This window comes from Cuculus canorus, chromosome 32 (assembly GCF_017976375.1).
Source record: "Cuculus canorus isolate bCucCan1 chromosome 32, bCucCan1.pri, whole genome shotgun sequence".
In the NCBI taxonomy this organism is placed as follows: Eukaryota; Metazoa; Chordata; class Aves; order Cuculiformes; family Cuculidae; genus Cuculus; species Cuculus canorus.
In genome coordinates this window covers 1,022,790-1,048,369 of record NC_071432.1, presented here as the reverse complement: position 1 = coordinate 1,048,369, position 25,580 = coordinate 1,022,790, and the positions used below count along the sequence as shown (strand labels likewise).

At 59.4% G+C, this 25,580-nt stretch overlaps 2 protein-coding genes across 2 annotated transcripts; both read left to right on the top strand.

Moving 5' to 3' along the window:
* The first annotated feature begins 788 nt into the window (after positions 1–788).
* WDR45 (WD repeat domain 45) lies at positions 789–17,032 on the top strand. The gene is made up of 11 exons (XM_054052160.1): positions 789–2,168; positions 2,251–2,314; positions 4,510–4,584; positions 6,509–6,613; positions 6,705–6,801; positions 6,915–7,009; positions 8,864–8,943; positions 10,477–10,685; positions 13,176–13,277; positions 14,804–14,964; positions 16,923–17,032. Exons 2-11 carry the CDS (start codon positions 2,266–2,268, stop codon positions 17,030–17,032), a joined length of 1,083 nt encoding a protein of 360 aa, XP_053908135.1. The 5' UTR covers positions 789–2,168; positions 2,251–2,265.
* A 3,122-nt stretch (positions 17,033–20,154) lies between these two features.
* TSR2 (TSR2 ribosome maturation factor) lies at positions 20,155–24,260 on the top strand. The gene is made up of 5 exons (XM_054052185.1): positions 20,155–20,308; positions 21,692–21,782; positions 22,941–23,032; positions 23,958–24,062; positions 24,177–24,260. Exons 1-5 carry the CDS (start codon positions 20,231–20,233, stop codon positions 24,243–24,245), a joined length of 435 nt encoding a protein of 144 aa, XP_053908160.1. The 5' UTR covers positions 20,155–20,230; the 3' UTR covers positions 24,246–24,260.
* The last annotated feature ends 1,320 nt before the right edge of the window (positions 24,261–25,580 follow it).

Genomic DNA, 25,580 nt, shown 5'->3' with positions numbered 1-25,580 from the left:
GTAAATCCAACTTTCTTCAGGTAAAACCCTCTTTTCTTGAGGTAAATCCAACTTTCTTCAGGTGAAACCCTCTTTTTTTGAGGTAAATCCAACTTTCTTCAGGTAAAACCGCTCTTTTTCTGAGGTAAATCCAACTTTCTTCAGGTAAAACCCTCTTTTTTTGAGGTAAATCCAACGTTCTTCAGGTAAAACCGCTCTTTTTTGAGGTAAATCCAACTTTCTTCAGGTGAAACCCTCTTTTTTTGAGGTAAATCCAACTTTCTTCAGGTAAAACCGCTCTTTTTCTGAGGTAAATCCAACTTTCTTCAGGTAAAACCGCTCTTTTTCTGAGGTAAATCCAACTTTCTTCAGGTAAAACCGCTCTTTTTTGAGGTAAATCCAACTTTCTTCAGGTAAAACCCTCTTTTTTTGAGGTAAATCCAACTTTCTTCAGGTAAAACCGCTCTTTTCTTGAGGTAAATCCAACGTTCTTCAGGTAAAACCGCTCTTTTTTGAGGTAAATCCAACGTTCTTCAGGTAAAACCGCTCTTTTTTTGAGGTAAATCCAACTTTCTTCAGGTAAAACCCTCTTTTTTTGAGGTAAATCCAACTTTCTTCAAGGTAAATCCAACTTTCTTCAGGTAAAACCGCTCTTTTTTTGAGGGAAATCCAACTTTCTTCAGGTAAAACCGCTCTTTTTTTGAGGTAAATCCAACGTTCTTCAGGTAAAACCCTCTTTTTTTGAGGTAAATCCAACTTTCTTCAGGTAAAACCCTCTTTTTTTAAGGTAAATCCAACTTTCTTCAGGTAAAACCGCTCTTTTTTTGAGGTAAATCCAACTTTCTTCAGGTAAAACCCTCTTTTTTTGAGGTACATTTTGTCTTTCCTGAGGTGAATTCGCCCTTCTCTGAAGTCAAATCTCCTCCCTGAGGTTAAAGGTTTTCTTTCTTGAGGTAAAAGTGCCTTTTCCTGAGAGTAAAATATCTTTTCCGTGAGGTAAAATTGATCTTTCTGGAGGTAAAACCTCTTTTCCTGGGAAGAAAATTTCTCCTTCCTGAGGGAAAAAGTTACTTTTCCTGAGGAAAAATCTCTGTGGCTTAAAAATCTGCTCCCTGGAGTGAAAAAAAACCCCTCCCTGACGTGAAAAAAACTCTTTTCCTGAGAGAAAATATAATTTCTGGGAGATAAAATCAATTGTTAATGAGGTAAAATCTCCCTTTTTTGGGATAAAATCCCCTTCTTGAGGTGAAAAATGACCTCTGTGATGTGACAAAAACCCTTTTCCTGAGAGAAAAAATATTTTCTGTGAGGTAAAATTGACCGTTATTGAGGTAAAATAGACCATTCTTGAGGTGAAATCTTTTTTTTTGAGGTAAAATCCTCTCCCTAAGGTGAAAAATCAGTTCCATGATGTGAAAAACGCAGTCCCTGAGGGAAAAAAAAGTCCTCGTTGAGGTAAAAATCTCCTTTTTTTGAGGAAAAATCCCTTTCCTGAGGTAAAAACTCATCTCCGTGTGAAAAAAAACCTTTTCCTGAGGGAAAAAAAATCTTTTCTGTGAGGTAAAATCTTTTGTTATTGAGGTAAATCCTCCTTTTTTTGAGGAAAAATCATCTCCCTGGGGTGAAAAACCACTTCTGTGATGTGGAAAACGCTTTTCATGAGGTAAAAAATATTTTCTGTGAGGTAAAATTGATCGTTCTTGAGATAAAATTGACCGTTCTTGAGGTAAAACCTCCTTTTTTTGAGATAAAATCAACTCTCTGCGGTGTAAAATCATCTCTGTGATGTGGAAAAGCCCTTTTCCTTAGGGGAAAAATCTCTTCTGGGAGGCAAAATTGATCATTCTTGGAGTAAAATCTCCTTATTTGAGGTAAAATCACCTCCCTGGTGTGAAAAAAACCCTTTTCCTGAGGGAAAAGGCCTTTTCCGTGTGTTAAAATCGAGGTAAAAATCCCCTTTTCTGTGAGGTAAAAAGCCGGGGGGGGTGTGGGGGCGCCAAATTCCCTCTCATTGCCCACTTCCAAAATGGCGGCGCATGGGGTGGGCGGTCTATCTGCCCGCTTCGAAGATGGCGTCATGAGCGGCACCCACGCCCCCCTTATGCCGTCACGTGACAGGAAGCGTCGCTCTATCCATCCGCTCCTCACGGGACTCCATGGTTTTGAACGCCGAGCGGTGTTTGGAACCGGTACCGGGGAGGGGTTTTGGGGAGAAAACGGCGGTTTTAGGGGTTGTGGGGACTCCCCCTTCACCCCCTTTTCCACCCGCAGGGGCTCCGGTGAACCATGGCGCAGGCCCGGGGTGTCAACAGCATCCGGTTCAACCAGGACCAGAGTGAGCGGGGGAGAGGGGGGGGAACCCCAAAACCGCCCCAAATGGACCCCAAAATCCCCCCCAATACCCCCAGAATTGACCCAAAAGCCATCAAAGGGACCACAAAACCCCCAGAATTGACCCAAAAACCCTCAAAAGGGGACCCCAAACCCCCAGAATTGACCCAAAAACCCCCAAAAGGGGACCCCAAACCCCCCGAATGGACCCCAAACCTTCAAAAGGAACCTCAAAAGCACTGGAATTGACCCAAAAACCCACAAAAGGGGACCCCAAAACCCCCAGAATGGACCTCAAACTCTCAAAAGGGGCCCCAAAAGCCCCGGAATTGACCCAAAAACCCACAAAAGGGGACCCCAAAACCCCAGAATGGACCTCAAACCCTCAAAGGGGACCCCAAAGCCCCGGAATTGACCCCAAACCCACAAATGGGACCCCAAAAGCCCCGGAATTGACCCAAAAACCCACAAAAGGGGATCTCAAAACCCCCAAATGGACCCGAAACCCTCAAAAGGGGCCCCAAAAGCCCGGGAATTGACCCAAAACCTTTAAAAGGGGACCCCAAAACCCCAGAATGGACCTCAAACCCTCAAAAGGGGCCCCAAAAGCACCGGAATTGACCCAAAACCTCACAAAAGGGGACCCCAAAACCCCCAGAATTGACCCCAAACCCTCAAAAGGGGACCCCAAACCCCCCAAATGGACCCCAAACCCTCAAAAGGGGCCCCAAAAGCACCGGAATTGACCCAAAAACCCACAAAAAGGGGACCCCAAATCCCCAGAATTGACCCCAAACAATCAAAGGGGACCCCAAAACCCCCGGAATTGACCCAAAAACCCTCAAAAGGGGCCCCAAAAGCCCCAGAATTGACCCCAAACACTCAAAAGGGGACCCCAAACCCCCAGAATGGACCTCAAACCCTCAAATGGGACCCCAAAAGCCCTGGAATTGACCCAAAAACCCCCAAAAGGGGACCCAAAACCCCCCGAATGGACCCCAAACCCTCAAAAGGGGCCCCAAAAGCGCTGGAATTGACCCCAAACCTTCAAAAGGGGACCCCAAAAGCCCCCGAATTGACCCCAAATCCTCAAAAGGGGCCCCAAAAGCACCGGAATTGACCCAAAAACTCACAAAAGGGGACCCCAAAACCCCAGAATTGACCCCAAACCTTCAAAAGGGGACCCCAAAAGCCCCAGAATGGACCTCAAACCCTCAAAAGGGGACCCCAAAAGCCCCAGAATTGACCCAAAACCTTCAAAAGGGGACCCAAAAGCCCCGGAATTGACCCAAAAACCCACAAAAGGGGACCCCAAAACCCCCCGAATGGACCTCAAACCCTCAAAAGGGGCCCCAAAAGCCCCAGAATTGACCTCAAACCCTCAAATGGGACCCCAAAAGCCCCGGCATTGACCCAAAAACCCACAAAAGGGGACCCCAAACCCCCAGAATTGACCCCAAACCCTCAAAAGGGGACCCCAAACCCCCCCGAATGGACCTCAAACCCTCAAAAGGGACCCCAAAAGCACCGGAATTGACCCAAAAACCCACAAAAGGGGACCCCCAAATTGCCTTTAAAGCACTCTAAAACCCTCATAATTGACCTGAAAACCTCTCGGGGGACCCCAAAATCCCCATAATTGTCCCCAAGCCCCAAAAGGGGCTTCAAACCCCACCGGGGGGACCCCAAACCCCTCCCAGATCCCCTCATCACTCTCATCGTGGACCCCACAATCCTCAAAGGAACCCCCGAAACCCCGTAATGACCCCAAAACTCTCAAAGGGGACCCCCGAATCCCCTTAATTCACCCCGAAATCCTCATCGTGACTCCCAAATCGCCCATAACGGATCTTAATGCCCTCCTAATGGACCCCAAAATCCTCAAAGGAACCCCCGGCACCCCCATAAATCACTCTAAAACCCCCATAATCGTCTCCAGAGGCCTCATAATGAACCCCAAAACGCTCAGAATTGATCGCAGAGCCCTAAAAAGGGGACCCAGAAACCCCATAGCGGTCCCCGAAATCCTCAGAATTGACCTCAGAACCCCAATTGCTCCCAAATTCCTCATAATGACCCCCAAAACCCCCATAATGACCCCCCAGAACCCCCATAATGACTCCCAAAATCCCTCTAATCCCCCCCAAGAGCCTCAAAGGGGACCCCAAAATCCCTCTCGTTCACCCCAAAACTTTCCAGGCTGTTTCTGCGTGGCGATGGATTCCGGGGTGCGGATCTTCAACGTGGAACCCCTGATGGAGAAAGGGCATTTGGGTGAGGGGGTGGGGGGCAGTTTCACCCCCTTTTCTCTTTTGGGGGGGGGGTATTTTGGGGTGTAACTCATCGATTTGGGGAGGTGCTCAGGGGGTTTGGGGGTCTTCCCCCTATGCTGGGGAAGAGGGTCGGGGGGTGTTTTGGGGGTCCCTTGGTTTGGGAGGGGGCAGTTTTGGGGGTCCCTTGCGCTGGGGGGGGGCATTTGGGGAGGAGTGGGGGCTGTTATGGGGGGGTCTGGGGGTGTTTTGGGGGGGGGCCTTGGACTGGGGGATCAGTTTGGGGGGGCTGGGGGGTGTTTTGGGGGTCAGTTGGGGGGTCTGGGGGGTGTTCTGGGGGTCTGGGGGTGTTTTGGGGGGGATCCCTTGGTCTGGGGGGTCAGTTTGGGGGGGCTGGGGGGTGTTTTGGGGGTCAGTTTGGGGGGGCTGGGGGGTGTTTTGGGGGTCTGGGGGTGTTTTGGGGGGGATCCCTTGGGCTGGGGGGTCAGTTTGGGGGGGCTGAGGGTGTTTTAGGGGGGATCCCTTGGTCTGGGGGGGTCAGTTTGGGGGGGCTGGGGGGTGTTTTGGGGGTCTGGGGGTGTTTTAGGGGGGATCCCTTGGGCTGGGGGGGTCAGTTTGGGGGGTCTGGGGGGTCAGTTTTGGGGTCTGGGGGTGTTTTAGGGGGGATCCCTTGGTCTGGGGGGTCAGTTTGGGGGGGCTGAGGGTGTTTTGGGGGGGGATCCCTTGGTCTGGGGGGTCAGTTTGGGGGGTCTGGGGGCTGTTTTGGGGGTCTGCGGGTGTTTTGGGGGGGATCCCTTGGCCTGGGGGGTCAGTTTGGGGGGGCTGGGGGGTGTTTGGGGGGTCTGGGGGTGTTTTAGGGGGGATCCCTTGGTCTGGGGGGTCAGTTTGGGGGGTCTGGGGGGGTGTTTTGGGGGTCTGGGGGTGTTTTTGGGGGGATCCCTTGGTGTGGGGGGTCAGTTTGGGGGGGCTGAGGGTGTTTTGGGGGGGGATCCCTTGGTCTGGGGGGTCAGTTTGGGGGGGCTGGGGGGTGTTTTGGGGGTCTGGGGGTGTTTTAGGGGGGGATCCCTTGGTCTGGGGGGTCAGTTTGGGGGGTCTGGGGGGGTGTTTTGGGGGTCTGGGGGTGTTTTTAGGGGGATCCCTTGGTGTGGGGGGTCAGTTTGGGGGGGCTGAGGGTGTTTTGGGGGGGGATCCCTTGGTCTGGGGGGTCAGTTTGGGGGGGCTGGGGGGTGTTTTGGGGGTCTGGGGGTGTTTTAGGGGGGGATCCCTTGGTGTGGGGGGTCAGTTTGGGGGGGCTGAGGGTGTTTTAGGGGGGATCCCTTGGCCTGGGGGGTCAGTTTGGGGGGGCTGGGGGGTGTTTTGGGGGTCTGGGGGTGTTTTAGGGGGGATCCCTTGGGCTGGGGGGTCAGTTTGGGGGGGCTGGGGGGTGTTTGGGGTGTTCCCTAGAATTTTGTGGGGCCCCTAGAGTTTTGGGGGGGCCCTAAACCTTGGGGGGAGTGGTCTAAACTTTTGGGGGGACCCCAAGAATTTGGGGGGATGCCCTGCTTTTGGGGAGGGGGTGGGAGCTTTAGGACCCCCCAAACCCCTCTTAATGGGGCAATAGGGATTTGGAGGGGGGTTAGAGTTTGGGGGGGACCCTAAGAGGTTTGGGGGGATCCTAAGAGGTTTGGGGGGACCCTAAACCTTGGGGGGATGGGCTAAATTTTGGGGGGACCCCAAGATTTTGGGGGGGGGCCCTGCTTTGGGGTGGGAGCTTTAGGACCCCCCAAACCCTTCTTAATGGGGCAATAGGGATTTGGAGGGGGGTTAGAGTTTGGGGGGGACCCTAAGAGGTTTGGGGGGGCCCTAAACCTTGGGGGGGAGCACCCTAAACCTTGAGGGGGCCCTAAACTTTTTGGGGGGACACCTTGAAATATTGGGGTCCCCCCTAGACGCGGAGCAGGTGGGCAGCGTGGGGCTGGCGGAGATGCTGAACTGCTCCAACCTTTTGGCCATCGTGGGCGGTGGGAGTCACCCCAAATTCCCCGACGTCTCAGGTTTGCTTCAAAACCAATGGGGGGGATGGGGGGACACCCCAAAAATCTTGGGGTGCTCCTTCTGAGCCTCTTCCCCTTTTTCCATCCCCAGTGTTGATTTGGGACGACGCACGGGAAGGGAAAGACAAACTGGTGCTGGAATTCACCTTCCCCAAACCCGTCCTGGCGGTCCGGATGCGCCCCGATAAGTGAGGGGTGGGGACACCCCCAAAAGGGTCTGGAATCACCCCAGAAGTGGGGGTGTCATGGGGAAGGGGGCGCCCCAAAACCCAGCTGGGGTCCCCCCCCCTCTCCCCCCCAGGTTGGTGGTGGTGCTGCAGAGCCGCCTCTACGTCTTCTCCTTCCCCCAAAACCCCACCAAACTCTTTGAGTTCGACACCCGGGACAACCCCAAAGGTGGGCACTGGGAGGCACTGGGAGGGACTGGGAGGCACTGGGAGGCACTGGGAGGGGATTGAGTGGCACTGGGAGGGGGTTGAGTGGCACTGGGAGGGACTGGGAGGCACTGGGAGGGGGTTGAGTGGCACTGAGGGGGCACTGGGAGGGGGTTGAGTGGCACTGGGAGGCACTGGGAGGGACTGGGAGGGGGTTAAGTGGCACTGGGAGGGACTGGGAAAGGGTTGAGTGGCACTGGGAGGGACTGGGAGGGACTGGGAGGGCGTTGAGTGGCACTAAGGGGGGACTGGGAGGCACTGGGAGGGGGTTAAGTGGCACTGGGAGGGACTGGGAGGAACTGGGAGAGACTGGGAGGGGGTTAAGTGGCACTGGGAGGGACTGGGAGGGACTGGGAGAGGGTTGAGTGGCACTAAGGGGGGACTGGGAAGGACTGGGAGGGACTGGGAGGGGGTTAAGTGGCACTGGGAGGGACTGGGAGGGACTGGGAGGGCGTTGAGTGGCACTGGGAGGGACTGGGAGGGCGTTGAGTGGCACTGGGAGGGACTGGGAGGGGCTGGGAGAGGGTTGAGTTGCACTGAGGGGGGACTGGGAGGGGGTTAAGTGGCACTGGGAGGGACTGGGAGAGACTGGGAGGGGGTTGAGTTGCACTGGGAGGGACTGGGAGGGACTGGGAAAGGGTTGAGTGGCACTGGGAGGGACTGGGATGGACTGGGAGGGACTGGGAGGGACTGGGATGGACTGGGAGGGACTGGGAGGGGGTTGAGTGGCACTAAGGAGGGACTGGGAGGGACTGGGAGGGGGTTAAGTGGTACTGGGAGGCACTGGGAGGGACTGGGAGGGCATTGAGTGGCACTGGGAGGGGCTGGGAGGGGGTTAAGTGGCACTGGGAGGGACTGGGAAAGGGTTGAGTGGCACTGGGAGGGACTGGGAGGGACTGGGAGGGCGTTGAGTGGCACTAAGGGGGCACTGGGAGGCACTGGGAGGGGGTTAAGTGGCACTGGGAGGGACTGGGAGGAACTGGGAGAGACTGGGAGGGGGTTAAGTGGCACTGGGAGGGACTGGGAGGGACTGGGAGAGGGTTGAGTGGCACTGGGAGGGACTGGGAAGGACTGGGAGGGACTGGGAGAGGGTTAAGTGGCACTGGGAGGGACTGGGAGAGGGTTAAGTGGCACTGGGAGGGACTGGGAGAGGGTTGAGTGGCACTAAGGGGGGACTGGGAGGGGGTTAAGTGGCACTGGGAGGGACTGGGAGGGGCTGGGAGGGGGTTGAGTGGCACTGGGAGGGACTGGGAAGGACTGGGAGGGACTGGGAGAGGGTTAAGTGGCACTGGGAGGGACTGGGAGGGACTGGGAGGGACTGGGAGGGGGTTAAGTGGCACTGGGAAGGACTGGGAGGGACTGGGAGGGCGTTGAGTGGCACTGGGAGGCACTGGGAGGGACTGGGAGGGGGTTAAGTGGTACTGGGAGGGACTGGGAGGGACTGGGAGGGGGTTAAGTGGCACTGGGAGGGACTGGGAGGAACTGGGAGGGGGTTAAGTGGTACTGGGAGGGACTGGGAGGGACTGGGAGAGGGTTGAGTGGCACTGGGAGGGACTGGGAGGCACTGGGAGGGGGTTGAGTGGCACTGGGAGGGACTGGGAGGAACTGGGGGGGACTGGGAGGGGGTTGAGTGTCACTGGGAGGGACTGGGAGGGACTGGGAGAGGGTTAAGTGGCACTGGGGGGGATTTGGACTAACTGGGGGGAACTGGGAGGGGCGTAAGGGGAACTGGGATGAACTGGGATGAACTGGGATGAACTGGGATGAACTGGGGGGCTGTGGGCGGGGTCCCAGTTGTTCCCTCCCCCGTTCGCAGGGATCTGCGATCTCTGTCCCAGTTTGGAGAAGGCCTTACTGGTGTTCCCGGGGCACAAGTGTGGGAGCCTTCAGCTGGTGGTGAGGGGGACTGGGGCATACTGGGAGGCACTGGGAGGGACTGGGAGGGGACTGGGAGGGGATTGGGACATACTGGGAGGCACTGGGAGGGGACTGGGGCATACTGGGAGGGGACTGGGGCATACTGGGAGGCACTGGGAGGGACTGGGAGGGGACTGGGGCATACTGGGAGGCACTGGGAGGCACTGGGAGGGGACGGGGGCATACTGGGAGGCACTGGGAGGGACTGGGAGAGGGCTGAGAGGGGATTGGGACATACTGGGAGGCAGTGGGAGGCACTGGGAGGGGATTGGGGCATACTGGGAGGGACTGGGAGGGGATTGGGGCATACTGGGAGGCACTGGGAGGGACTGGGAGGGGACTGGGGCATACTGGGAGGCACTGGGAGGGGACTGGGAGGGGATTGGGGCAGACTGGGAGGGACTGGGAGGGGACTCCTGGGTGGCTGTTACTGGTGTTACTGGTGGTCACTGGTGGTTACTGGTTTAGGACGTGGGTGCGGCCCGGGTGGGCTCCTGGGTGGCTGTTACTGGTGTTACTGGTGGTTACTGGTGGTTACTGGTTTAGGACGTGGGTGCGGCCCGGGAGGGCTCCTGGGTGGCTGTTACTGGTGTTACTGGTGGTCACTGGTGGTTACTGGTTTAGGACGTGGGTGTGGCCCAGGTGGGCTCCTGGGTGGCTGTTACTGGTGTTACTGGTGGTTACTGGTGGTTACTGGTTTAGGACGTGGGTGCGGCCCGGGAGGGCTCCTCGGTGGCTGTTACTGGTGTTACTGGTGGTTACTGGTGGTTACTGGTTTAGGACGTGGGTGCGGCCCGGGAGGGCTCCTGGGTGGCTGTTACTGGTGTTACTGGTGGTCACTGGTGGTTACTGGTTTAGGACGTGGGTGCGGCCCGGGAGGGCTCCTGGGTGGCTGTTACTGGTGTTACTGGTGGTCACTGGTGGTTACTGGTTTAGGACGTGGGTGCGGCCCGGGTGGGCTCCTGGGTGGCTGTTACTGGTGTTACTGGTGGTCACTGGTGGTTACTGGTTTAGGACGTGGGTGCGGCCCGGGAGGGCTCCTGGGTGGCTGTTACTGGTGTTACTGGTGTTACTGGTGGTTACTGGTGGTTACTGGTTTAGGACGTGGGTGCGGCCCGGGAGGGCTCCTGGGTGGCTGTTACTGGTGTTACTGGTGGTTACTGGTGGTTACTGGTGGTTACTGGTTTAGGACGTGGGTGCGGCCCGGGAGGGCTCCTGGGTGGCTGTTACTGGTGTTACTGGTGGTTACTGGTGGTCACTGGTGGTTACTGGTTTAGGACGTGGGTGCGGCCCGGGAGGGCTCCTGGGTGGCTGTTACTGGTGGTTACTGGTGGTCACTGGTGGTTACTGGTTTAGGACGTGGGTGTGGCCCGGGAGGGCTCCTGGGTGGCTGTTACTGGTGTTACTGGTGGTCACTGGTGGTTACTGGTTTAGGACGTGGGTGCGGCGCAGTTGGGCTCCTGGGTGGCTGTTACTGGTGTTACTGGTGGTTACTGGTGGTTACTGGTTTAGGACGTGGGTGCGGCCCGGGAGGGCTCCTCGGTGGCCCCGGTGACGGTGGCCGCTCACCAGAGCGAGGTCGGCTGTGTGGCGCTGTCGCCCTCGGGCGCTCTCGTGGCGTCGGCTTCGCGCCGCGGGACCCTCATCCGCCTCTTCTGCACCCACAGCCGCGCGCGGGTGCTCGAGCTGCGCCGCGGCACCGACCCCGCCACCCTCTACTGGTAACCCCGCACTGGGGGGCACTGGGAGGCACTGGGAGGGGACTGGGAGGGAACTGGGAGGGAGCTGGGAGGGATAGAACAGCACTGGGAGAGGACTGCAGTGCGCTGGGATGGACTGGGAAGGGACTAGGGTGGACTGGGAGGGGACTGGAAAGCACTGGGAGGGGACCAGAAAGCACTGGGAGGGGACCAGAAAGCACTGGGAGGGGAGTGGGGTGGACTGGGATGGACTGGGAGGGGATTGGAAGGCACTGGGAAGGGACTGGGGTGGACTGGGAGGGATTGAACAGCACTGGGAGAGGACTGCAGTGCACTGGGATGGACTGGGAAGGGACTGGGGTGGACTGGGAGGGGACTGGAAGGCACCGGGAGGGGAGTGGAGTGGACTGGCAGGCACTGGGATGGACTGGGGTGGGCTGGGAGGGAAATGGGATGGACTGGGATGGACTGGGAGGGATAGAACAGCACTGGGAGAGGACTGCAGTGCACTGGGATGGACTGGGGTGGACTGGGAGGGGACTGGAAGGCACTGGGAGGGGACCAGAAAGCACTGGGAGGGGAGTGGGGTGGACTGGGATGGACTGGGAGGGGATTGGAAGGCACTGGGAAGGGACTGGGGTGGACTGGGAGGGATTGAACAGCACTGGGAGAGGACTGCAGTGCACTGGGATGGACTGGCAGGGGATTGGAAGGCACTGGGAGGGGACTGGGATGGACTGGGAGGGGACTGGAAGGCACCGGGAGGGGAGTGGAGTGGACTGGGAGGCACTGGGATGGACTGGGGTGGGCTGGGAGGGAAATGGGATGGACTGGGATGGACTGGGAGGGATAGAACAGCACTGGGAGAGGACTGCAGTGCGCTGGGATGGACTGGGAAGGGACTGGGGTGGACTGGGAGGGGACTGGAAGGCACTGGGAGGGGACCAGAAAGCACTGGGAGGGGAGTGGGGTGGACTGGGATGGACTGGGAGGGGATTGGAAGGCACTGGGAAGGGACTGGGGTGGACTGGGAGGGATTGAACAGCACTGGGAGAGGACTGCAGTGCACTGGGATGGACTGGGAGGGGACTGGAAGGCACCGGGAGGGGAGTGGAGTGGACTGGGAGGCACTGGGATGGACTGGGGTGGGCTGGGAGGGAAATGGGATGGACTGGGATGGACTGGGAGGGGAATGGGGTGGACTGGGAGGGGAATGGGGTGGACTGGGAGGGGACTGGAAAGCACTGGGAGGGGACCAGAAAGCACTGGGAGGGGAGTGGGGTGGACTGGGATGGACTGGGAGGGGATTGGAAGGCACTGGGAAGGAACTGGGGTGGACTGGGAGGGATTGAACAGCACTGGGAGAGGACTGCAGTGCACTGGGATGGACTGGGAGGGGACTGGAAGGCACCGGGAGGGGAGTGGAGTGGACTGGGAGGCACTGGGAAGGGACTGGGATGGGCTGGGAGGGAAATGGGATGGACTGGGATGGACTGGGAGGGAAATGGGGTGGACTGGGAGGGGAATGGGGTGGACTGGGAGGGGACTGGAAAGCACTGGGAGGGGACCAGAAAGCACTGGGAGGGGAGTGGGGTGGACTGGGATGGACTGGGAGGGGATTGGAAGGCACTGGGAAGGGACTGGGGTGGACTGGGAGGGAAATGGGGTGGACTGGGAGGGGATTGGGATGGTCTGGGAGGCACTGGGATGGACCGGGAGGGGACTGGGAGGGGACTGAGGGGCATTGGGAGGCACTGGGAAAGGACTGGGAGGGCACTGTGATAGACTGGGAGGGAAGTGGGGTGGACTGGGTGGCACTGGGAAGGGACTGGGAGGGGACTGGAAGGCACTGGGAGGGGAATGGGAGGGAATGGGAGGAGACTGGGAGGGACTGAGGGGCATTGGGAGGCACTGGGAAGGGACTGGGGTGGACTGGGAGGGAAATGGGGTGGACTGGGAGGGGACTGGAAGGCACTGGGAGGGGACTGGGATGGTCTGGGAGGCACTGGGATGGACTGGGAGGGAAATGGGGTGGATTGAGGGGCATTGGGAGGCACTGGGAAGGGACTGGGGTGGACTGGGATGGACTGGGAGAGGACTGGAGTGGACTGGGAGGGGAGTGGAATGGTCTGGGAGGCACTGGGATGGACTGGGAGGGGACTGGAAAGCACTGGGAGGGGAATGGAGTGGACTGGGAGGCACTGGGAGGGGAGTGGGATGGTCTGGAGGGGACTGGGATGGACTGGGAGGGGACTGGGAGGGACTGAGGGGCATTGGGAGGCACTGGGAAGGGACTGGGGTGGACTGGGAGGCACTGGGATGGACTGAGAGGGCACTGGGATGGACTGGGAGGGCACTGGGATGAAGTGGGATGGAGTGAGGGGCATTGGGAGTTACTGGGAAGGGACTGGGATGGACTGGGATGGAGCGGTGTGGACTCCTGGCCCATCCTGGTCCATACTGGTCCATGCTGGTCCGTACTGGTCCATACTGGTCCATACTGGTCCCCAGCCTGGCGTTCAGCCCGGACTCGGCCTTTCTGTGCGCCACCAGTGACAAAGGCACCGGGCACATCTTCGCTCTGCGCGACACTCGCCTCAACCGGCGCTCGGCGTGAGAACTGGGAGCACTGGGACAGACTGGGAGGGACTGGAGGGGCACTGGGAGGGACTGGAAGGCACTGGGAGGGACTGGGAGGGACTGGAGGGGGACTGGAGGGGCACTGGGAGGGACTGAGGGGGACTGGGAGGGACTGGAGGGGAACTGGGGGGGACTGGAGGGGGACTGGGAGGGACTGGAGGGGAACTGGGGGGGACTGGAGGGGGACTGGGAGGAACTGGGAGGGACTGGAGGGGAACTGGGAGGAACTGGAGGGGAACTGGGAGGGACTGGAGGGGCACTGGGAGGAACTGGGAGTGCCTGGAGGGGCACTGGGAGGAACTGGGAGTGCCTGGAGGGGGACTGGGAAGGACTGGGAGGGGCTGGAGGGGGACTGGGAGGGACTGGGAGGGAACTGGGAGGGACTGGAGGGGAACTGGGAAGGACTGGAAGGGCACTGGGAGGGACTGGAGGGAGACTGGGAGGAACTGGGAGGGACTGGAGGGGAACTGGGAGAGACTGGAGGGGAACTGGGAGGGACTGGGAGGGACTGGAGGGAAACTGGGAGGGGCACTGGTCTGTACTGGTGTGTACTGCTCAGTACTGGTCCATACTGGTCTGTAGCTGCTCTGTGCTTGTCCATACTGGTCTCTACTGGTCTGTACTGGTCCGTACTGGTCCGTACCACTCTATATAGTGGTCTGTAGTGGTCTCTAATGGTTTCTATGGTGATCCGTACTGGTCTGTACTGCTCAGTACTGGTCTGTAGCCGCTCTGTACTGGTCCATACTGGTCTGTACTGGTCCATACTGGTCCATACTGGTCCGTACTGGTCCGTACCACTCTATATAGTGGTCCGTAGTGGTCTCTAATGGTCTCTATGGTGATCCGTACTGGTCAGTACTGCTCAGTACTGGTCTGTAGCCGCTCTGTACTGGTCTGTACTGGTCTGTACTGGTCCATACTGGTCCGTACTGGTCTGTACTGGTCCATACTGGTCCATACTGGTCTATATAGTGGTCTGTAGTGGTCTCTAATGGTTTATGTGGTGATCCGTACTGGTCTGTACTGCTCAGTACTGGTCTGTAGCCGCTCTGTACTGGTCCATACTGGTCCGTACTGGTCCATACTGGTTCATACTGGTCCGTACTGGTCTGTACTGGTCCATACTGGTCTATATGGTGGTCTGTAGTGGTCTCTAATGGTCTATATGGTCATCTGTACTGGTCTGTACTGGTTCCTACTGGTCCTTACTGGTTTGTAACTGCTCTTTGTTTGTCCATACTGGTCCGTACTGGTCCATACTGGTCTGTACTGGTCCGTACTGGCCCATACTGGTCCATACTGGTCTGTACCACTCTATATAGTGGTCTGTAGTGGTCTCTAATGGTCTCTATGGTGATCCGTACTGGTCTGTACTGCTCAGTACTGGTCTGTAGCCGCTCTGTACTGGTCCGTATTGGTCCGTACTGGTTCGTACTGTTCCGTACTGGTTCGTACTGGTCCGTACTGGTCCATACTGGTCCGTACTGGTCCCTCAGGCTGGTGTGCGTGGGCCCGGTGGGACCGGTGCTGGAACCCTACGTGGAGTCGCAGTGGTCTCTCGCCACCTTCGCCCTCCCCGGAGAGTCCCCCGCGCCGTGCGCCTTCGGCACCGCCGGACGCAGCCCCCGCGCCGTCGTGGGTCAGGGACACCCCAAAAACCACCCCCTGAACCCCAAAATCCAACCCTGAACCCCAAAAACCACCCCCTGAACCCCAAAATCCAACCCTGAACCCCAAAAACCACCCCCTGAACCCCAAAATCCACCCGGGAACCCCAAAAACCACCCCCTGAACACCAAAACCCACCCCCTGAACCCCAAAATCCACCCCTGAACACCAAAAACCACCCCTGAACCCCCAAAACCACCCCCTGAACCCCCAAATCCACCCCCTGAACCACAAAATCCACCCCCTGAACCCCCAAAATCCAACCCCTGAACCCCAAAATCCAACCCCTGAACCCCAAATCCAACCCCTGAACACCAAAATCCAACCCTGGACCCCAAAAACCACCCCCGGAACCCCCAAAATCCACCCCCTGAACACCAAAATCCACCCCTGAACCCCAAAATCCAACCCTGGACCCCAAATCCAACCCCAGAACCCCAAAATCCACCCCTGAGCCCCAAAATCCACTCCCTGAACCCCCAAAAACCACCCCCTGAACCCCAAAAATCCAACCCCTGAACCCCAAAATCCACCCCTGAACCCCAAAATCCACCCCCTGAACACCAAAATCCAACCCTGGACCCCAAAATCCAACCCCGGAACCCCAAAATCCAACCCTGGACCCCAAAATCCACCCCTGAACACCAAAACCACCCCCTGAACCCCAAAATCCACCCCTGAACCCCAAAAACCACCCCCTGAACCCCCAAAATCCACCCGGGAGCCTCAAAAACCACCCCCTGAACCCCAAAATCCACCCCCGGAACCCCCAAAACCACCCCCTGAACCCCAAAAATCCACCCAGGAGCCCCAAAAATCCACCCCCTGTGCCCCAAAAACCACCCCCTGAACACCAAAATCCCAACCCTGAACCCCCAAATCCACCCCCTGAACCACAAAAACCACCCCCGAGCCCCCAAATCCACCTCTGAACCCCAAAATCCACCCCTGAACCCCCAAATCCACCCGGGAACCCCAAAATCCACCCCCTGAACCCCAAAAACCCACCCGGGAACCCCCAAATCCCAACCCTGGACCCCAAAATCCACCCTCTGAACCCCCAAATCCACCCGGGAACCCCCAAATCCCAACCCTGGACCTGAAAATCCACCCCTGAACCCCAAAATCCACTCTCTGAACCCCAAAATCCCAACCCTGGACCCCAAAATCCATCCCCTGAACCCCAAAATCCACCCCCTGAACCCCAAAACCCACCCTGAAGCCCCAAAATCCACTCTCTGCACCCCAAAATCCACTCTCTGCACCCCAAAATCCCATCCCTGGACCTGAAAATCCACCCCCAGACCCCCAAATCCACCCCCTGCGCCCCAAAACCCACCCCAAACCCCAGTCCAGCACTTCTAATTCCACCCCTCCCGAACCCCCAAATCCTCCTGCACCCCAAACTCCTCCCCTGCACCCCCAAAGCTTCCCCCGAACCCCCAAAATCCCCTTTCTGCACCCCAAAATCCCATCCCTGGACCTGAAAATCCACCTCCCAGACCCCAAAATCCACCCCTGAACCCCAAAATCCACCCGGAACCCCCAAAATCCACCTCCTGCGCCCCAAAATCCACCCCAGAACCCTAAAATCCACCTCCTGAACCCCAAAATCCATCCCCTGAACCCCAAAAATCCACTCCCTGTGCCCCAAAATCCACTCCGGAACCCCCAAATCTACCCCTGAACCCCAAAATCCACCCCTGAACCCCCAAAATCCACCCCCTGCGCCCCAGCATCCACCCGGGAACCCCCAAATCCCAACCCTGGACCTAAAAATCCACCTCCCAGACCCCCAAATCCACCCCCTGCGCCCCAAACCCCACCCCAAACCCCAGTCCAGCACTTCTAATTCCACCCCTCCCGAACCCCCAAATCCTCCTGCACCCCAAACTCCTCTCCTGTACCCCAAAACCTGACCCTGCACCCCCAAATCTTGCCCCGCAGCCGTGTGCGGCGATGGCTCCTTCCACAAGTACGTGTTCAGCCCCGACGGGAACTACAACCTCAAGGCCTTCCATGTCTTCCTTGACATCTGCGACGACGACGACTTCTGAGACACCCCCAAAAACCCTAAGGGGGACCCCAAAACCCCTGAGGACCCCCCCGCCCACCCCCCAAAAAAAAAATCCCTGGGGACCCCCATTAAATCCTTTGAACTCCCATCGAGTTTCTCCCATTGTGAGTCCCCATTCAAAGTTTTGGGGTCCTCTCAACCCACCTGGGGGGTACCCCCCCCACAAATCTTGGGGAGCCCCGAAACCTGGTGACTCTATGGACACCGGGGGGGTTGGGTTTTGGGGTCCCATGAGGGTTTGAGTGGTTTTGGGGGTCCCTGGGAGCTTTAGGGGGGGCTGGAGTGGAGCTTTTGGGGTCCCCTGTGGGTTTGGGGGGGGCTTTGGGGGGGCTGAGGTGGGGCTTTTGGGGTCCCCTGAGGGTTAGGGGGGTCTGAAGTGGAGCTTTTGGGGTCCCCTGAGGGTTTGGGGGGGCTGAGGTGGGGCTTTTGGGGTCCCCTGAGGGTTTGGGGAGGCTGAAGTGGAGCTTTTGGGGTCCCCTGAGGGTTTTAGGGGGGCTGAGGTGGAGCTTTTGGGGTCCCCTGAGGGTTTGGGGGGGCTGAGGTGGGGCTTTTGGGGTCCCCTGAGGGTTTGGGGAGGCTGAAGTGGAGCTTTTGGGGTCCCCTGAGGGTTTGAGGGGGGCTTTGGGGGGACTGAGGTGGGTTTTGGGGTCCCCTGAGGGTTTGGGGGGGGCTGAAGTGGAGCTTTTGGGGTCCCCTGAGGGTTTTGGGGGGGCTGAAGTGGAGCTTTTGGGGTCCCCTGAGGCTTTGGGGGGGCTGAAGTGGGGCTTTTGGGGTCCCCTGAGGGTTTGAGTGGTTTTGGGGGTCCCTGGGAGCTTTGGGGGGGGCTTAAGTGGAGCTTTTGGGGTCCCCTGTGGGTTTAGGGGGGGCTTTGGGGGGGCTGAGGTGGGTTTTGGGGTCCCCTGAGAGTTTGCGGGGGGCTGAAGTGGGACTTTTGGGGTCCTCTGAGGGTTTTGGGGGGCTGAAGTGGAGCTTTTGGGGTCCCCTGAGGGTTTGAGGGGGGCTGAGGTGGAGCTTTTGGGGTCCCCTGAGGGTTTGGTGGGGCTTAAGTGGAGCTTTTGGGGTCCCCTGAGGGTTTTGGGGGGGCTGAAGTGGAGCTTTTGGGGTCCCCTGAGGCTTTGGGGGGGCTGAAGTGGGGCTTTTGGGGTCCCCTGAGGGTTTTGGGGGGTGCTGGGGTGGGTTTTGGGGTCCCATGAGGGTTTGAGTGGTTTTGGGGATCCCTGGAAGCTTTGGCGGGGGCTGAAGTGGAGCTTTTGGGGTCCCCTGTGGGTTTGAGGGGGGCTTTGAGGGGGCTGAGGTGGGCCTTTTGGGGTCCCCTGAGGGTTAGGGGGGGCTGAAGTGGGACTTTTGGGGTCCTCTGAGGGGTTTGGGGGGCTGAAGTGGAGCTTTTGGGGTCCCCTGAGGGTTTTGGGGGGGCTGAAGTGGAGCTTTTGGGGTCCCCTGAGGGTTTGGGGGGGGCTGAAGTGGGGCTTTTGGGGTCCCCTGAGGGTTTGAGTGGTTTTGGGGGTCCCTGGGAGCTTTAGGGGGGGCTGGAGTGGAGCTTTTGGGGTCCCCTGAGGGTTTGAGGGGGGCTTTGAGGGGGCTGAGGTGGGCCTTTTGGGGTCCCCTGAGGGTTAGGGGGGGCTGAAGTGGGGCTTTTGGGGTCCCCTGAGGGTTTTGAGGGGGGCTGAAGTGGGGCTTTTGGGGTCCCCTGAGAGTTTGAGGGGGGCTTTGAGGGGGCTGAAGTGGGACTTTTGGGGTCCTCTGAGGGTTTTGGGGGGCTGAAGTGGAGCTTTTGGGGTCCCCTGAGGGTTTTGGGGGGGCTGAAGTGGAGCTTTTGGGGTCCCCTGAGGGTTTGGGGGGGGCTGAAGTGGGGCTTTTGGGGTCCCCTGAGGGTTTGAGTGGTTTTGGGGGTCCCTGGGAGCTTTAGGGGGGGCTGGAGTGGAGCTTTTGGGGTCCCCTGAGGGTTTGAGGGGGGCTTTGAGGGGGCTGAGGTGGGGCTTTTGGGGTCCCCTGAGGGTTTTGAGGGGGGCTGAAGTGGGGCTTTTGGGGTCCCCTGAGAGTTTGAGGGGGGCTTTGGGGGGGCTGAGGTGGGGCTTTTGGGGTCCCCTGAGGGTTTTGAGGGGGGCTGAAGTGGGGCTTTTGGGGTCCCCTGAGAGTTTGAGGGGGGCTTTGAGGGGGCTGAGGTGGGGCTTTTGGGGTCCCCTGAGGGTTTTGAGGGGGCTGAAGTGGGGTTTTTGGGGTCCCCTGAGGGTTTGGGGGGGCTGAAGTGGGGCTTTTGGGGTCCCTTGAGGGTTTGAGGGGGGCTTTGCGGGGGCTGAAGTGGGACTTTTGGGGTCCCCTGAGGGTTTTGAGGGGGCTGAAGTGGGGTTTTTGGGGTCCCCTGAGGGTTTGGGGGGGGCTGAGGTGGAGCTTTTGGGGTCCCCTGAGAGTTTGGGGGGGGCTGAGGCGGGGCTTTTGGGGTCCCCTGAGGGTTTGGGGGGGGCTTTGGGGGGGCTGAGGTGGGTTTTGGGGTCCCCTGAGGCTTTGTTGGGGCTGAAGTGGAGCTTTTGGGGTCCCCTGAGGGTTTGGGGGGGGCTGAAGTGGGGCTTTTGGGGTCCCCTGAGGGTTTGAGGGGGGCTTTGAGGGGGCTGAGGTGGGGCTTTTGGGGTCCCCTGAGGGTTTGGGAGGGGCTGAAGTGGAGCTTTTGGGGTCCCCTGAGGGTTTTGGGGGGGCTGAAGTGGGGCTTTTGGGGTCCCCTGAGGCTTTAGGGGGTCTGAAGTGGGGCTTTTGGGGTCCCCTGAGGCTTTGGGGGGGCTGAAGTGGGGCTTTTGGGGTCCCCTGAGGGTTTGGGGGGGGCTGAAGTGGGGCTTTTGGGGTCCCCTGAGGCTTTGGGGGAGGCTTAAAGACACCAAAAAGAGGGGCGGAGACCCCCCCTTCCGCCCCCTCTGCGTCACGTGCTCCCCGCGGGGGCTGCCGGGAGTTGTAGTCCTTTTTCCTCCCGCTCCGCCCTGTTACCAACGTCCGCCGCGGGGGCTGCCGGGAGTTGTAGTCCTTTTTCCTCCCGCTCCGCCCTATTACCAATGTCCGCCGCGGGGGCTGCCGGGATTTGTAGTCCTTGATGGGGGGGTTTCTTTTTCCCGCCCTATCGGAGAGGGCATATATCGATCGCTCGGCGCTCGCTCTCGGGGTTCCGTCTCGGCGCGCGGCTGCGCGGCCTTCAATGGCGGCGCCTGAGGAGGAGGAGGAGCGGTTCGCGCGCGGCGTTACGGAGCTCCTCGCGGGGTGGGAAGCGCTGCAGGTGGGGGGACACGGGGGGATATCGGGGTACGGGGGGGGATATCGGGGTACAGAGGGGGGATATCGGGGTACAGGGGGGGATATCGGGGGGAAATGGGGGTACGGGGAGATATGGAGGTACAGGGGGGATATCGGGGTACGGGGGGATATGGGGGGATATGGGGGTACAGAGGGGGGTATGGGGGGATATGGGGGTACAGGGGGATATGGGGGTACAGGGGGACATGGGGGGATATGGGGGTACAGGGGGATATGGGGGGATATGGGGGTACAGGAGGGGGATATGGGGGTACGGGGGGGATATGGGGGAGGATATGGGGGGATATGGCGGTACAGGGGGGGGATATGGGGTGATATGGGGGTACGGGGGGGGATATGGGGTGATATGGGGGACATGGGGGGATATGGGGGGGATATGGGGGTACAGAGGGGGATACGGGGAGATATGGGGTTACAGGGGGTGATATGGGGGTACAGGGGGGATATGGGGGGACAGGGGGGAATATGGGGAGATATGGGGGGATATGGGGGGGATATGGGGGTACAGGGGGGGAATATGGGGGGATATGGGGGTACGGGGGGGATATGGGGAGATATGGGGGGATATGGGGTTACAAGGGGGGATATGGGGGTACGGGGGGGAACACGGGGGGATATGGGGGTACAGGGAGGGATATGGGGGGATATGGGGGATATAGGGATACAGGGGGGATATAGGGGGATATGGGTTATAGGGGGGATATGGGGGTACAGAGGAGGATAAGGGGGTACGGGGGGGTACAGGGGGGATATGGAGGTACAGGAGGGGGATATGGGGGTACAGGAGGGGGATATGGGGGATATGGGAGATACTGGGGTACAGGGGGGATATGGGGAGATATGGGGGGATATGGGGGACATGGGGGGATATGGGGGTACAGGGGGGGATATGGGGGACATGGAGGGATACAGTGGGGGATATGGGGAGAAATGGGGGGATATGGGGAGAAATGGGGGTACAGGGGGGGATATTGGGGGGATATGGGGATATTGGGAGGATATGGGGGTACAGGGGGGGGATATGAGGAATATGGGGGACATATGGGGGAATATGGGGAAAAGGGGGGTACATGGGTGGACATGGGGAGGGGGCGACAGGGAGGGACAGGGGACACCAGGGGTGTGAGGGACCTGCTGGGGGGGGCGGAACTGGGGGACATGGGGACATTGTACCTGTCGGGACACTGAGGGGGGGACACACGGGGCGGGACATGGGGGGATAAGGGGGATATGGGGGGACACGGGGGGATATGGGGGTACAGGGGGTGTAGGAGGGGGATATGGGGGTACAGGGGGGGATATGGGGGTACAGGGGTGGATATGGGGGTGACGGGGTCCCCCCCAGTTGGCGGTCGCGCAGGGCTTTGGGGGCCCCGAGAGCCCCGAGAAAGCGGCGTGGCTGCCCCGAGCCATCCTGCAGTTCTTCCGCCAGAACGGTAGGGGGAGCGCCGACACCCCCAAAGCACCCCAAAATCCCCTCTATCAGCACCCATAGCACCCCAAAACCCCCCCCATCAGCACCCATAGCACCCCCAAACCGCCCAGAGACCCCTCCGGCACCCCAAAACCCCCCTATCGGCACCCATAGCACCCCCAAACCGCCCAGAGACCCCCCCGGCACCCCAAAACCCCCTCTATCGGCACCCATAGCACCCCCAAACCCCCCCCATCAGCACCCATAGCACCCCCAAACCCCTCTATCAGCACCCATAGCACCCTCAAACCCCCCTATTGGCACCCATAGCACCCCAAACCCCTCTGTCAGCACCCATAGCACCCCCAAACCCCTCTGTCAGCACCCATAGCACCCCAAACCCCCTCTATCGGCACCCATAGCACCCCCAAACCGCCTTATCAGCACCCATAGCACCCCCAAACCCCCTTTATCGGCACCCATAGCACCCCCAAACCCCCTCTATCGGCACCCATAGCACCCCAAAACCCCTCTATCGGCACCCATAGCACCCTCAAACCCCCCTATCGGCACCCATAGCACCCCCAAACCCCCCCTATCAGCACCCATAGCACCCCCAAACTCCTCTATCGGCACCCATAGCACCCTCAAACCCCCTCTATCAGCACCCATAGCACCCCCAAACCCCCCTATCAGCACCCACAGCACCCCCAAACCCCTCTGTCAGCACCCATAGCACCCCCAAACCCCTCTGTCAGCACCCAAAGCACCCCCAAACCCCTCTATCGGCACCCATAGCACCCTCAAACCCCCTCTATCAGCACCCATAGCACCCCCAAACCCCCCTATCAGCACCCACAGCACCCCCAAACCCCTCTGTCAGCACCCATAGCACCCCCAAACCGCCTTATCAGCACTCATAGCACCCCCAAACCCCCCCATCAGCACCCATAGCACCCCCAAACCCCCCCTATCGGCACCCATAGCACCCCCAAACCGCCTTATCAGCACCCATAGCACCCCCAAACCCCCCATTAGCACCCCCAACCCCCCCCATCAGCACCCATAGCACCCCCAAACCCCCTCTATCAGCACCCACAGCACCCCCAAACCCCCCCTATCAGCACCCATAGCACCCCCAAACCGCCTTATCAGCACCCATGGGTGCCCCCCCCCACAGCTGACCTGGAGGAGGAGGAGGTGGAGGACTTCTTGGCCGAAGTGATGGACAACGAGTTCGATACGGCCGTGGAGGATGGGAGCCTGCAGCAGGTGCGCCCAGTATAAACCAGTATAAACCAGTATGGACCAGTATGGACCAGTAGCCTCCCATTGCCCCCCCCCCAGGCACTCCCAGTACAGCCCAGTTGCCCCCCAGGCTGCTCTCAGCATCCTCTGGTGATCCCTATCCCCTCCCAGTACTCCCTGATCCTCTCCTAACACTTCCCAGTATAAACCAGTATAAACCAGTATAAACCAGTATGCTCCCAGTAGCCTCCCAGTGCCCCCACAGGCACTCCCAGTATAACCAGTTGCCTCCCAGGCTGCTCTCAGCATCCTCTGGTGATCCCTATCCCCTCCCAGTAGTCCCTGATCCTCTCCTACCACTTCCCAGTATAAACCAGTATGGACCAGTATGCTCCCAGTGCCCCCCCCAGTCATTCCCAGTATAACCAGTTGCCCCCCAGGCTGCTCTCAGCATCCTCTGGTGATCCCTATCCCCTCCCAGTACCCCCCCGATCCCTTCCCAACGCCTCCCAGTATAAACCAGTATGGACTATAAACCAGTTTATCCCAGTTTGGCCCAGTTTAACCCTTTCCAGCTCAGTCGGGACCCTCTATCCCTGTTGGCCCCTCCCAGTTCATCCCAGTTTATCCCATTCCAGCTCAGCTGGGACCCACTCTCCCTGTTGTCCCCTCCCAGTTCATCCCAGTTCATCCCAGTTTAACCCATTCCAGCTCAACCAGGACCCTCTATCCCTGTTGGCCCCTCCCAGTTTCTCCCAGTTCATCCCAGTTTAACCAGTTTAGCCCTTTCCAGCTCAGCCGGGACCCTCTCTCCCTGTTGGCCCCCCCCAGTTTCTCCCAGTTCATCCCAGTTTATCCCAGTTTAACCCTTTCCACCTCAGCCGGGACCCACTCTCCCTGTTGACCCCTCCCAGTTCATCCCAGTTCATCCCAGTTTAACCCTTTCCAGGTCAGCCGGGCGCTGGTGTCACTCTGGGGGTCCCCAATCCAAAGCCCCCCCACCGTCACCCCCTCTTTGCCGCCATCGCAGGAGGGGGCGGAGCAAGAGGAGGAGGTAATGACATCATCGGGGGGCGGTGACATCATCGAGGGGGTGATGACATCATCGAGGGGGTGATGACGTCATCGAATGGGTGATGACGTCATTATTGTGTGTCCCCCCCCCCAGGCCATGGAGTGTGGGGACCCCCCACCGCCCCCCAGCGACGGTTGGACCCTCGTGCGGCGGCGACGGTGACCCACAAGTGGCCCCTCTGCCCCACAAGTGCTCCCTCTGCCCCACAAGTGGCCCCTCTGCCCCACAAGTGGCCCCTCTGCCCCACAACTGCCCTCTTCTGCCCCACAGACTGAGGGGGGGGACACAAAACTCCACCATTGGGACCCACAAGTGGCTCCACACGACCCACAAGTGCTCCTCCAGCCCCACAAGTGGCCCCTCTGCCCCACAACCGCATTCTTCTGCCCCACAAGTCCCTCTTCTGCCCCACAACTGCCCTCTTCTGCCCCACAGACTGGGGGGGGGGACACAAAACTCCCCCATTGGGACCCACAAGTGGCCCCACATGACCCACAAGTGCCCCTTCAGCCCCACAAGTGGCTCCTCTGCCCCACAAGTTCCTCTTCTGCCCCACAACTGCCCTCTTCTGCCCCACAGACTGGGGGGTGGGGACATAAAATTCCCCCATGGGGACCCACAAGTGGCCCCTCTGCCCCACAACTCCCTCTTCTGCCCCACAGACTGGGGGGGGGGCAGTAATAAAGGCCTCCCCCAATGTGTGGGGCGATGGGAAAATGGGGTGTCGTCTGCTTGGGGGGTGCATAGAGACCCTCTCCCGCCCCATAGGGAACCCCTCTGCCCCATAGAGAACCCCTCTGCCCCACAGAGACCCCCTCTGCCCCATAGAGAACCCCCTGACCCATAGCGCCTCTTCTATAGTCCTCAGGCTCTTCCCTTCCCAACATGGCGGACGTCTTCTCGCCCTTCTCAACATGGCGGACACCTTTTCCCGCCCTTTTCAAATGGCGAACGCCTCTTCCTGCCCTTCCCAACATGGCGGATATACTTTCCCGCCCTTCCCAACATGGCGGACGCCTCTTCCCGCCTTTCCCCATATAAAGGCTTCCCGGAGGCTCTAAAGGGGTCCAGAGGGATCCCAGGAGGCTGTAGAGTCGTCCTGGAGGGCTCCCAGTATAACCCAGTCCTTCCCAGTCTATCCCAGTTTAACCAAGTAACGGTGCTCCCTCGCCCCAATCCCTCACGGGAAAAGGGGGGGGCGAGTGGGCGTGGCTTAAGGAGCGGGAACGCCCTGTGATTGGCTGAGGCGGGTTGCGGGCGTGGCCTGATGGTGAGGCGGTGGAGTTGTGGGCGTGGCCTGAGGGTGAAGCGCGGCCTCTGATTGGCTGAGGTTGGTTGGTGGGCGTGGCTTTAGGGTGAGGCACTCGAGGGGCGTGGCCTAAGCGGCGGGAACGGCCGCTGATTGGCTGAGGCAGTTGGGTTTGTGGGCGTGGCCTGAGGGTGATGCGTTCGAGGGGCGTGGCCTAAGCGGCGGGAACGGCCTGTGATTGGCTGATT

Coding starts and splice junctions, on each gene's coding strand:
- TSR2 (XM_054052185.1), top strand. CDS start 20,231: ATGGCGGCGCCTGAGGAGGAGGAGGAGCGGTTCGCGCGCGGCGTTACG. Junction 20,309..21,691: donor CGGGGTGGGAAGCGCTGCAG/GTGGGGGGACAC, acceptor GGTCCCCCCCAG/TTGGCGGTCGCGCAGGGCTT. Junction 24,063..24,176: donor GGGCGGAGCAAGAGGAGGAG/GTAATGACATCA, acceptor CCCCCCCCCCAG/GCCATGGAGTGTGGGGACCC.
- WDR45 (XM_054052160.1), top strand. CDS start 2,266: ATGGCGCAGGCCCGGGGTGTCAACAGCATCCGGTTCAACCAGGACCAG. Junction 8,944..10,476: donor GTGGGAGCCTTCAGCTGGTG/GTGAGGGGGACT, acceptor TTACTGGTTTAG/GACGTGGGTGCGGCCCGGGA. Junction 10,686..13,175: donor GACCCCGCCACCCTCTACTG/GTAACCCCGCAC, acceptor ACTGGTCCCCAG/CCTGGCGTTCAGCCCGGACT.